The sequence below is a fragment of the Oncorhynchus clarkii genome, chromosome 7, assembly GCF_045791955.1.
Source record: "Oncorhynchus clarkii lewisi isolate Uvic-CL-2024 chromosome 7, UVic_Ocla_1.0, whole genome shotgun sequence".
NCBI lineage: Eukaryota > Metazoa > Chordata > Actinopteri > Salmoniformes > Salmonidae > Oncorhynchus > Oncorhynchus clarkii.
Window position 1 is genome coordinate 35483633 of NC_092153.1, and position 12580 is coordinate 35496212.

General features: G+C 43.7%; 1 protein-coding gene across 1 annotated transcript in view; it reads right to left on the reverse strand.

Annotated features, from left to right (window-relative positions):
- Nucleotides 1-491: 491 nt before the first annotated feature.
- Nucleotides 492-12580, reverse strand: part of LOC139413229 (protein phosphatase 1 regulatory inhibitor subunit 16B-like) — a 133488-nt gene continuing 121399 nt past the window's right edge. Inside the window, exons 7-11 of the mRNA XM_071160367.1 lie at nucleotides 3629-3754; nucleotides 3334-3409; nucleotides 2957-3086; nucleotides 2473-2644; nucleotides 492-2228 (exon numbers count right to left, since the gene is read on the reverse strand). Of these exons, the coding sequence (XP_071016468.1) occupies nucleotides 1749-2228; nucleotides 2473-2644; nucleotides 2957-3086; nucleotides 3334-3409; nucleotides 3629-3754 (984 nt within the window). The 3' untranslated portion in view covers nucleotides 492-1748. The remainder of the gene's footprint in view (nucleotides 2229-2472; nucleotides 2645-2956; nucleotides 3087-3333; nucleotides 3410-3628; nucleotides 3755-12580) is intronic.

Consider the following 12580-nt stretch of genomic DNA (forward strand, 5'->3'; position numbering starts at 1 on the left):
CAGTTTGGCTGAGCGGCCAGCTCTAGGAAGAGTCTTGGTAGTTCCAAACTGCTTCCATTTAAGAGTGATGGAGGCCACTGTGTTCTTGGGGACTTTCAATGCTGCAGAATTTTTTTTGGTACACTTCTCCAGATCTGTGCCAACACAATCCTGTCTCGGAGCTCTACGGACAATTCCTTTGACCTCATGGCTTGGTTTTTGCTCTGACGTGCACTGTGAACCGTGGGACCTTATAGACAGGTGTCTGCCTTTCCAAATCATGACCAATTGAATTTACCATAGTTGGACTCCAATCAAGTTGTAGAAACATCTCAAGGATGATCAATGGAAACATAAAACAAAACTGTTTTCACTTTGTCATTATGGGGTATTGTGTGTAGATTGATGAGGATTTTTCATTTACTTAATACATTTTATAATAAGTCTGTAACGTAACAAAATGTGGAAAAAGTCAAGGGGTCTGAATTCTTTCCTTATGCACTGTATTTTCAAGCAATTATTTTTGCTTAAATTACCTACAAATAAGCAAAAAGACATGGGCATATCAAACACCTTTTTACCACCTTTATCGATGCAAGTTCGGATCTGGACGGATGATGAGTTTAATGCTGCATTGTTTCAAATGTCTATAGTGCAGTGCTCCAATCCTCCTTCTTCACAGGAGCAGATAGATCGTTGACTGTAATACTGTTCTCTTTTGTTATTTACATTTTAGTCATGTAGAAGATGCTTTTATCCAGAGCAACTTACAGGGTCAATTAGGGTTAAGTGCTTTGCTCAAGGGCACATCGACAGATTTTTTTCACCTTGTTGGCTCGGGGATTCAAACCAGCAGCCTTTCAGTTACTGGTCCAACGCGCTAGCCGCTAGGCTACCTGCCACCCTGGTATAAACCATTCCTTCCCTTTTCTGAAATAGTCAGCATTTGAACAAGAATACGTCTTAAGAAAGAGTATCCCTCTTTGTTTCAGTAATAACACAGAGAGAGTATTCTGATATGTTGGAGTATTTTTTCCTCAAACAAATTTCAGAAACAGTGGATAAAGTAAGAATGTGGTTTGAAAACAGTGATTCAGTCAAAAGTAAGACACCACATACGCTTAACATGGGAGAGCACGCTGCCTCGGCATCCATCCCTTTATAGGGCACCAGAGTTCTCTCCTCATAGGGGATAAGGGCCATCTCGTTCCACTTCCTTACCCTCTACATCAACCACAATCTACCACAGTGGCATGCCCGTTCTCCGGGGGGGTAGGGGAATCCTCCATACTCTTATGGTCTATGGACCATCTCAGCCACCCACTCCATAGGGAGATCAACAGTGTACACCACATACCTGCCCTGTCAATCGACCACAAGCTATCACCGTTTGGCTCTTCCCCAAGTCATCTTTTACTCGATTTCTCTAAGGTTATCCTATCCTCCATACTGGTGTGGCCAGGAGTTGAAACAGCAGTGGGTAGGAAAACTAGGGAGTAGGGGCAGGTAACCAATCACCTGGCTGAACCAGCTCCACTCCTATTGCATTCTTGGACCTTGGCTCTGCATTTTGGTGTCCCGCTGTGCAATCTCTTCCTGCTTCAGTCACATGACCATCCTGCTCTGGTACACTCTATCCGGGAAGAAGTTACCCTTTTACACAGATCTACGGTCAGTTTACCCTCCTCGAACCCTAACCTTAATGCATTGGAGGAGAACATAGTAAACCTGACCTTAAATCAGTGTCTTGGGGTGACCTCCACCCCTCCCTAGGAGACACAGCAGCAGCTGTGCCCCTTTAGTTCCTCATCATCTATTGGCTGTTTCAGTTTGAGGATGGGTGGGTCCCCGCTGGCCGGGGTGTAGTAAACTGCGCTGCCATTGGAGGAGACCAGCGGCATGCGGGAGTCCACAGGGCTCTGGGGCTCGGCGGTCTCTGTGGAGCCGTTTCCAAGGTGACCGTTGAGGAGAGGGTGGATGAGCAGCTTGGCGGCCGACCTCTGCTTTTTCAGTTCTGATAGTGTCTGAGCACGCTCCCTGGGCAAGGAGGAAGAGTCCTCGGGCAGCGGAATGGACGCCATACTCTTCGTGTCAGGGGATGGAGCCTCACCATTGGTGGCCGGCGACTGACTGGGAGCGGGCGTAGATGTCGTCGTGGAGATGATGCCGTTTTGTTTGATGATGCCACTAGGATCTTTAAGGATTTTCTGGAGCTTGGGCCTCTCCGCTGCTGGCTTCACCGGAATCACCTGGGAGACAGAGAACATTAAGATTACTGTTACTAACGGTTACTCAATACTGTTACCAACTACTGCTATCAATTACTGTAACAAACCTTTACTCTGATTTCCTCCACAAACGAATTAGACGGATAGTTGACTAACTAGACTAGAGGCTGGTCATTACTTTGTCAAATGATAAGCTGCATGGTCTTGTTTACACACACAAACATGATTTGCATTTGCGATAGGAGAAACATTCCTCCATACTAACCATAGTAACAGTCGTATTGATCAGATGGCTGTTCTCCTGGTCTGCCTCCTTCTCTTTCTCCTGCTCCTCCCTCCCTCCTTCCCTCCCACCTCTCCACACGATGGCCTCGGTCTCATATTCCTTCACACGAAGGTTGTGTCTGTCAGACAAGCTGGCCCGCCGCACCACTTTTCTATACAGAGAGGAGGAGAAGGGGGTCCAGGAATTAGTTCAGGGGTCATGGTTTCTTTGTCCTAATCCTGGCACACTTTAGTTTTATCCCAGGCTAGTAACTGGGATTCCCAGCACTAACACACCTGATTCGGCTAATAAGAAAATGCAGCTATTAGTTCAATTATGTGTTAGTGCTAGGCTGTAACAAAAACAGCCCATCCCTTGTGTTGTGGCTCGCCATTGAACAGCACCCACTGCAGAAGAAAATAGTGAGAGAAAAAAACAACTAGTGTGCAGTTTTCCTCTCTGTCCAGCAGAGGTCAGTACGTACCCACGGCTGCCTGCGCTGGACGTCCTCCTACACAGGGAGGTCTTGTGTTTGAGCTGAGACTTCATGATAATATCGTGTTTGTGTTTCAGGTCCAACAGGATGGCACGGAACTCCTCGTCCTCGCACAGGTCTACAGGTCACAGAAAGGTCAGCAGTCAGAGCTCACACATAAACCAAAACACAACAATCCACAACTTCTGCTCTGGGGTGGCCGTGTGGGGTTCCTATTGGGTTTTAGACCCTAGTACAGTGATCACTTACACAGTATAGCATCATCGTTCTCATGATAAACAGCAGGTCAGGGCAGACCACAGAGATAGAACAACAGAGAGGTCATAAGGTTCTCTAAAGTTTTGATCTCTATAGGGCCGACTTACCAATGGGTGTCTCCTCTAGGTAGGTCTTGGCATTGAGACTGGCACCGTGAGAAACCAACAGCTCTGCTACATGCATCTGGAACAATGGAGAGTATCTATGAGTATTTACATGGCCATCCACAATCACGTTCAGAGAGAGTGTGTGTGTTTGTGTTCATTTGTATGCATCTGTGTGTGTCTGCGTCTGCGTTTGCCCTTGTGTGCCTGAGCGGTGTGTACGTGTGCCCGTGTACATTTCTGTGCACTCCTCGTGTGTCCATGCTCCCCTGTGGTGTGTGTGTGTTTGTTACCTCACCTGACCCCAGCAGGCTGCGGCGTGGAGCGGCTGCCATCCGTCAGTGTCTCTCAGGTCCATCCTGGCCCCTCCCTCCAGCAGCAGCTCTGCACCCTGGACGTAGCCATTAGCTGCTGCAATGTGGAGCTGTATGGGGTTACAGGAGAGACAACAGATGGAATGTAGTCAGTTTAGAGTGTTCGCTACTTCAACACATATTTTTATTTGAAAAGATTCCCTGCATACTATTTTGATATAAGGTATCTAATGTCCTCTTGGGATTATTTTGTGTCACTCTTTCTGTCCTTTCTCAGAAATATATTAACCGGGGATGGTAGGGGACGCCATGTGCGACTGACGTGTTTTCCGTTTGCTCCTGTGGTATTCTTAAAGTTTATGTGAATTCTGCAGCAGAACCGTATTTATTTTCAAATATTAATTTGGTGATCCCTTTCTGTAAAAACCAAGACTACTTTGCTTCCGAATGTCAGCATGTCGACCAAACATAAGGCCAAGAACATGACTTTGAGAAAACCCGGCCTACAAGACCCGCTCTCATCACCGCCCTCTCCTGAGTCTGAGGGCCCGGGGACGCACACTTTACCCGGGGGTGCGGCTTGGCCTGGCGGCGCTGAAATGAACATTCTCGAGGCCATCAAACTACTACGCTCTGAGATAGTTGAAATGAAAACACAGGTGGTTGCTACGATTGAGGCCAGAATACAGGAGGTTTCTGATACTTTAAAAGCAGATTTAACCATCCTGCGGAACGAGACTGTGCCGGCAATTACATTACTCAAAACAACAACTGCGTCACACACTACAACGATTGCAGCACTGGAGGCCTCCGCTACTAATGTCTCCGATTTAACTACATCCCTGGAGGCTGAAGTTAAACGCCTAGCTGCGGATTTGAAAAAGGTGAGGGAGAGCTGTGTGAGTTTAGAGGGATTCTCTCGCCGCAATAATCTGAGACGTGTATCAGTCCCAGAGTCCGCAGAAATGCATCGCGCCACGGATTTCGTTTCAGGGCTGCTGAAGTATGTTCTTGCCTTAGATGAAAAGCCCCTGATTGATCGAGCCCAACGGTCGCTGCGCCCAAAGCCCCGGGATGGGGAGAGGCCCCGTGACATAATTCTTCGAGTGCACTTTTTTCATGAGAAGATGGAGATCCTCCGACGAGCCCGCAATACCACTCTGAGCTTTCAAGGACAGAGCTTTTCCATATACCAGGACTACTCCCCCACTGTTTCCAGGCAGCGCGCAGCTTTCGGACAGGCCAAACGAGTACTTCGGGACCATCCAAGTGTGAAGTATGGACTGCGATTCCCGGCCCGTGTATGGATATCTCATGAGGGTAAAGACCACACATTTGAATCTCCGGAGGAGGCTATGGCTCACATTCAACGTCACATCAAGAAGTCTTGAATATGCTCACAGTTCAGCAACTGTTGCTTGCGAACTGTGGATAGTAAGTACCCCACTTGTGGTACAATTATGTTTAGATATAACAGGCTAGTCTTGTATAGTTGGTGAAACTATTCAGGCTTATTTGATGTGATCTAATGTTTTGATCATCTAGTGTGCGTGCCTTATCTCGCTCACCTATTTAGTTTGTTTACACATTGTCTCAGTGACTCAAAATAGTTTTGGTTCTTTGTTTACTGCATCTGTTTGCATTGACCCAGTAAACAGTAAATGTCCCGAGGCTACACGGTTTCTGGGGCCTCACTTTAATTTTAAAAGTTTTGAGCGTCATTTATGCCCAGCAAACGTTCAACGTTGCGCACACGTAGTTTTTTGGGGATTGGTTGTAAGCTGTCTCAGCTTCAATTAGACTACTATTATAATTACTATTATTTTTGATTGTCTTACTACGATTTCCTTACTTCAAATTAGATTTTTGGCTGAGAGCCTTTATACATTTTATTTATTTTCTCTCTCAATGCCTGTTATAAGACGGGGAATACAATTATATACATCTATCTACAAGTGGTGCTTTTGTCATCCCGTTTGCACAAGGGATTCGCCTTTTTTTTATTTGAAAAAAATACATACAAATCTTTCTTTTTGCTGCTTGATCCACTAACAAAACACGACTTTAAAGAGCGGGACTGTGGGTTTAGGTTTAAGACCGCACTCTCACAGACATACTGTGCGAAGAGAACATGTTCTATTTAGGCTTGTACCTCGTTTGGGGAGGTATTGTCTGGGATGGGGGGAGGGGTGTTCCACTCAAACTTTCATAGTAAATCAAGAGGTGCTGCTATTCTGGTTGATAAGGCTACTCCCTTTGTAGCTTCTGAGGTTGTTGCTGATCCTAAGGGACGATACGTCATAGTAACCGGTGAACTGTTTTCTACCCCTCTTGTTTTGGCTAGTGTTTATGCTCCCAATTGGGATGACACAAGTTTCATTTCTTCCTTTCTGTCTGCTATTCCCAATTTAGATTCTCATTTGTTGATTTTAGGGGGGGATTTCAACTGTAAAATGTCCCCAGTTCTTGACAAGTCCTCACAAACAAATACAGGCCCATCTAAATGTGCCCTACTTATTCAATCCTTTCTTCAGAAATATGCTATGTTTGAGGCCTGGCGTTTCCTACATCCTACAGATAGACAGTATTCCTTTTATTCTCATGTTCATCAAACATACTCCTGGATTGATTACTTCTTTTTGGACAAAAAACTTCTGCCTAACCTTCGGCAGTGTACTTACGAGAGTATTGTTATCTCTGACCATTCACCATTAGTGCTTGCACTAGAGTTTCCCCAGCGACCTCCTAGGTGTTATCAATGGCGTCTCAACCCCATTTTACTCTCAGATAAGGAGTTTGTCAATTTCATTTCTTCTGAAATTGCCTTATTCCTGGAAGCTAATTCAACACCAGGTATGTCCTGCTCTACCATATGGGAGTCTCTCAAAGCATAAATACGTGGCCAAATTATTTCTTATACAGCCAACCAAAACAGAGTTCGCTCCCAGCGACTTCGGGACCTGAGCGAGTCCATAGCCACATTGGATGAGAAGTATGCTACGGATCCTTCCTCTGATCTGCATAAAGAGCGCCAACTACTCCAATCTGAATTTGATGAGCTTTCTACCAGGCAAGCTGAACAGTTACTCTTGCGAGCTCGATACAAAGTCTATGAACATGGCGACAAGGCCAGTAAACTCCTTGCACATCAGATCCGTAAATCTGAGGCCTCCCGTTTAATCCCACAAATAAGGACCCCCCGTCTGGTGCCACCACAGTTATACATAAAGAGATCAATGATCAATTTAAACAATTTTACTCTGCGCTATACACCTCTGAATCCCCTCAAGACCCTTCGCTGATTGACTCCTTCTTTAATGGCTTGATTATGCCTTCAATTGATACAGACTCCCATGACTGTCTAGAAGAAGAATTTACGCTTGAGGAGATTGCAACAGCAGTGTCCGCAATTAAAAGTGGTAAATCACCGGGTCCGGACGGTTTTCCAACCGAATTTTACAGGACGTTTTCTGGTCTGCTTTGCCCATTCTTGTCCCGACTATTTGCAGAGTGCCTCAATACTTCAAAGCTGCCGCCTAGTCTTTATCAGGCTTCAATTTCATTACTACTAAAGAAAAACAAAGACCCCCTGGAATGTGGATCCTATCGCCCAATCTCGCTTTTAAACTGTGATTACAAAATCCTAGCTAAGCTTTTAGCCATCCGTATGGAAGGCTTGCTGCACCAAGTAATACACTCTGACCAGACTGGCTTTGTGAGAAATAGGCATTTATTTTTCAATATTAGGCGCCTTATGAATATACTGTACTCCCCAGCGTCGGAGGACCCGGAGGTGGTGGTCTCACTTGATGCCGAAAAAGCGTTTGACCGCGTTGAGTGGGATTACCTAACAGCTGCCCTTTATAGATTTGGCTTTGGCCCCAAATTCATTGCGTGGATAAAGATTCTTTATTTTTCCCCCATGGCTTCGGTACGGACTAATAACTTGTCCTCTGACTATTTTCCCTTGCATCGCGGATCCAGACAGGGTTGCCCACTCTCCCCCTTGTTGTTTGCTTTGGCAATCGAGCCTCTCGCCATTGCACTACGCTCTAATGATGCCATTCAAGCCATAATCAGGGTGGGCTGGGAGCAGAAAGTCTCGCTATATGCTGACGACCTCCTTTTGTTTATCTCCAACCCCGATACCTCATTGCCACGTGCCCTATCTGTTCTTAAAAAGTTTGGATCAATCTCAGGGTACAAGCTGAATCTAGGCAAGAGTGAGCTCTTTCCGGTAAACAAGGCTGCTTTAAAGTGCTCTTTCACAAGTTCTCAGTTTAGGATTGTCCGGGATCAATTCACTTACTTGGGAGTAAAAGTGACAAGGAAATATTCAAATTTGTTTCAGGAAAACTTTGTTGCTCTAGCAGACAGATTGAAACAATCTTTTACTTTTTGGAATTCGCTACCCCTTTCTCTTATCGGAAGGATTAATGTCATTAAAATGAATGTGTTGCCCAAATTTTTATATTTTATTTCAATGCTTACCCATTTTTATTCCAAAATCTTTTTTTATTTCACTGGATCAAACATTCATGCATTTTATTTGGGATGTCAAGGTACCACGGATTGGTAGAAAACATTTACAGAAGCCTAGGTTATTGGGGGGTTTAGCTTTACCAAATTTTCAGACATACTACTGGGCTGCAAATTTCAGAGCCGTTCTGTACTGGTTGCAGACTGATCCTACTGGCCCTAGACCACTCTGGGCCCAGATGGAGTCTGAATCGTGTAAACCTGCAGCACTTTCCTCTGTGCTGTGCTCGTCTCTCCCAGTGTCCCTAGGCAAAAGGTGTGCCAACCCAATTGTAAAGCAGTCTCTTAAAATTTGGAATCAGTTTCGTTTAGCCTTTAGCCTCCGAGGCTTTTCTCTATCAGGCCCAATCAATCAAACATTTTATTTCCTCCATCTTTGAATGATGGGGCTTTTGGCATTTGGCACTCACTAGGCCTGTCCTCGCTAGCCCAATTATTCTTTGATGATACATTTGCCTCTTTTTCTCAGCTGCAGGAAAAGTTCAATCTCCCCCAATCCCACTTTTTCCGCTATCTCCAGACTAGAAACTTTGTCAGGGCTAACACACCTGGATTTCCCAATAGGCCTGCGAATACTGCTATAGAGAGCATCTTGGAGCTGAACAAGCTTCCTAGAGGCGCAATTTCAGATGTATATGCAATCATTCATGACCTACAGAACCCTTCTTTGGTGCCTTTAAAGACTCGATGGGAAAAGGATTTGGGGGAGGAACTTGGGGAAGCCGCCTGGGAATCTGTGCTGCGCAGGGTGCACTCGTCCTCTTTTAGCACTAGACACAGCCTCATTCAATTCAAGGTGGTTCACCGTATCCACTGGTCGGGGGCCAAACTTGGAAGAATATTCTCTGATTTTGATCCTACCTGTGTCAGATGTAAGGTGGAACCAGCCACACTGTTGCATATGTTTTGGGGCTGTCATAAACTGTCAGGTTTCTGGGAATTAATATTTAAATGTTTCTCTGATATACAGTGCCTTGCGAAAGTATTCGGCCCCCTTGAACTTTGAGACCTTTTGCCACATTTCAGGCTTCAAACATAAAGATATAAAACTGTATTTTTTTGTGAAGAATCAACAACAAGTGGGACACAATCATGAAGTGGAACGACATTTATTGGATATTTCAAACTTTTTTAACAAATCAAAAACAGAAAAATTGGGCGTGCAAAATTATTCAGCCCCCTTAAGTTAATACTTTGTAGCGCCACCTTTTGCTGCGATTACAGCTGTAAGTTGCTTGGGGTATGTCTCTATCAGTTTTGCACATCGAGAGACTGACATTTTTTCACATTCCTCCTTGCAAAACAGCTCGCGCTCAGTGAGGTTGGATGGAGAGCATTTGTGAACAGCAGTTTTCAGTTCTTTCCACAGATTCTCGATTGGATTCAGGTCTGGACTTTGACTTGGCCATTCTAACACCTGGATATGTTTATTTTTGAACCATTCCATTGAAGATTTTGCTTTATGTTTTGGATCATTGTCTTGTTGGAAGACAAATCTCCGTCCCAGTCTCAGGTCTTTTTCAGACTCCATCAGGTTTTCTTCCAGAATGGTCCTGTATTTGGCTCCATCCATCTTCCCATCAATTTTAACCATCTTCCCTGTCCCTGCTGAAGAAAAGCAGGCCCAAACCATGATGCTGCCACCACCATGTTTGACAGTGGGGATGGTGTGTTCAGGGTGATGAGCTGTGTTGCTTTTATGCCAAACATAACGTTTTGCATTGTTGCCAAAAAGTTCAATTTTGGTTTCATCTGACCAGAGCACCTTCTTCCACATGTTTGGTGTGTCTCCCAGGTGGCTTGTGGCAAACTTTAAACGACACTTTTTATGGATATCTTTAAGAAATGACTTTCTTCTTGCCACTCTTCCATAAAGGCCAGATTTGTGCAATATACGACTGATTGTTGTCCTATGGACAGAGTCTCCCACCTCAGCTGTAGATCTCTGCAGTTCATCCAGAGTGATCATGGGCCTCTTGGCTGCATCTCTGATCAGTCTTCTCCTTGTATGAGCTGAAAGTTTAGAGGGACGGCCAGGTCTTGGTAGATTTGCAGTGGTCTGATACTCCTTCCATTTCAATATTATTGCTTGCACAGTGCTCCTTGGGATGTTTAAAGCTTGGGAAATCTTTTTGTATCCAAATCCGGCTTTAAACTTCTTCACAACAGTATCTCGGACCTGCCTGGTGTGTTCCTTGTTCTTCATGATGCTCTCTGCGCTTTTAACAGACCTCTGAGACTATCACAGTGCAGGTGCATTTATACGGAGACTTGATTACACACAGGTGGATTGTATTTATCATCATTAGTCATTTAGGTCAACATTGGATCATTCAGAGATCCTCACTGAACTTCTGGAGAGTTTGCTGCACTGAAAGTAAAGGGGCTGAATAATTTTGCACGCCCAATTTTTCAGTTTTTGATTTGTTAAAAAAGTTTGAAATATCCAATAAATGTCATTCCACTTCATGATTGTGTCCCACTTGTTGTTGATTCTTCACAAAAAAATACAGTTTTATATCTTTATGTTTGAAGCCTGAAATGTGGCAAAAGGTCGCAAAGTTCAAGGGGGCCAAATACTTTCGCAAGGCACTGTATATGACACTGTTATAGATCCGTCTCCCCTTTACAGACCTTTTTGGAGTACTGCCCATGGGTACCCCCCTATCAAGAATCCAGTCGGACACTGTTGCTTATACAACTATTTTAGCTAGACGGCTAATACTACAGAACTGGAAGATGGCAGCTCCCCCATCTTATAAATATTGGGTGAGGGATGTGTTGTGCTCTCTGAAACTAGAAAAAATTCAATTCAATTCACGTGGGAACCCCAAACTGTTTGATGAGGCTTGGGCTCCATTCCGGTCTTACTTTAAACAGTCCATCCTCTGATGGCATTCCAATTAATACTAAAATAAGTCTGTGACTTAAGGGTTGGAGGAGCTTCTCTCTGTGTTTTTGCTGGGGGGGGTATTAAGGTCCATGTGCTTATTGATTGTGGTCCGCAGATGCCTTGTTCATCTTGCCCAGGCAGAGACTGAAGTGTTAGCTTGTTTTTCCCAGTTATTTTTACATTTTGTTCACGCCTACATGAATAATCATTTTATTTTCTTATTTTAAAGCATTGTAAACTTTTTTTTTGTCCAGTGGATGGTCGGTCTGTGGCCATGACTCTCTGTGAGTGGTTGCATTTCTCCACCCTTATCCCTTGACTGCTTACAGGAACAATGGTGAGGTGTTTGCTCTGTCCCTGTACTATAGATTGCCCTTTAACCTCTGTAGCCTTCTGCCTGGTGTGTTTAACTTGTCTAAAGTATGGTATCTTTAAAGCTATTTTTGTATTTGTATTTTTATTTGTATTTTTTTCTAGTTGAGTATATTATTTATATTGCTTTGTCTTGTCTGTGTGTGTGTGTATGTTCAAAACTTAATAAACAGAGTTTAAAAAAAAATATATATATATATATTAACCATCGATAGACTGGGACCGAAGTTGGAAGCTAACTCTGATAAGGCTGTTACGGTGACCGTATTACCGGTATTACCACCACACCAGCATTCACGAGTCATGACGCCAGTCAAATTCCACGTTATGGTAATTAGGCTTCTCCAAGCTATGATGCTGCTTAATTGTCATTAGTAGCATATCAAACCTGCTAACTGCCTGGTACTCAGCACTCTATTGTCCCTCTAATCACTCTGACATCAACGCAAATGTGATCTAAAATCTAAATCAAACACTTCAGGAGTAACCATGAGCTGATGTTGCATAACATTTCTACTGGCTATGCAATTGCATGAGAAAACAGAGTTTTGATGGCCTCTATTAAAAATACTTTCCTATAGGCTAGGCCTACTATATTTATTTATGAACTTTCCGAATATTAAGCACATTGCTTCACTTTACAACAGCAATATAGCCTACCTGGCTGGTATGAAGATGAAACATGGTAAAAGCTTCTTCCATTCGTTATTTACAGTGCATTATAAAAGTATTCAGATCCCCTCCACTTTTTCCACTTTGTTACAGCCTTATTCTAAAATGGATGAAATATTTTTTCCCCCTCAATCTACACACAATTCCCTATAATGACAAAGCGAAAACAGGTTTTTTGAAATGTTTGCAAATGTATTAATAATAAAAAACTTAAATACCTAATTTACATAAGTATTCAGACCCTTTGCTATGAGATTTGAAATTGAGTTCAGGTGCATCCTGTTTCCATTGATCATCCTTGAGATGTTTCTACAACTTGATTGGAGTCCACCTGTGATAAATTCAATTGATTGGACATGATTTGGAAAGGCACACACCTGTCTATATACAGTGCATTTGAAAAGTATTCAGACCCCTTGAATTTTTTCTACATTTTGTTACGTTACAGCCTTATTCTGAA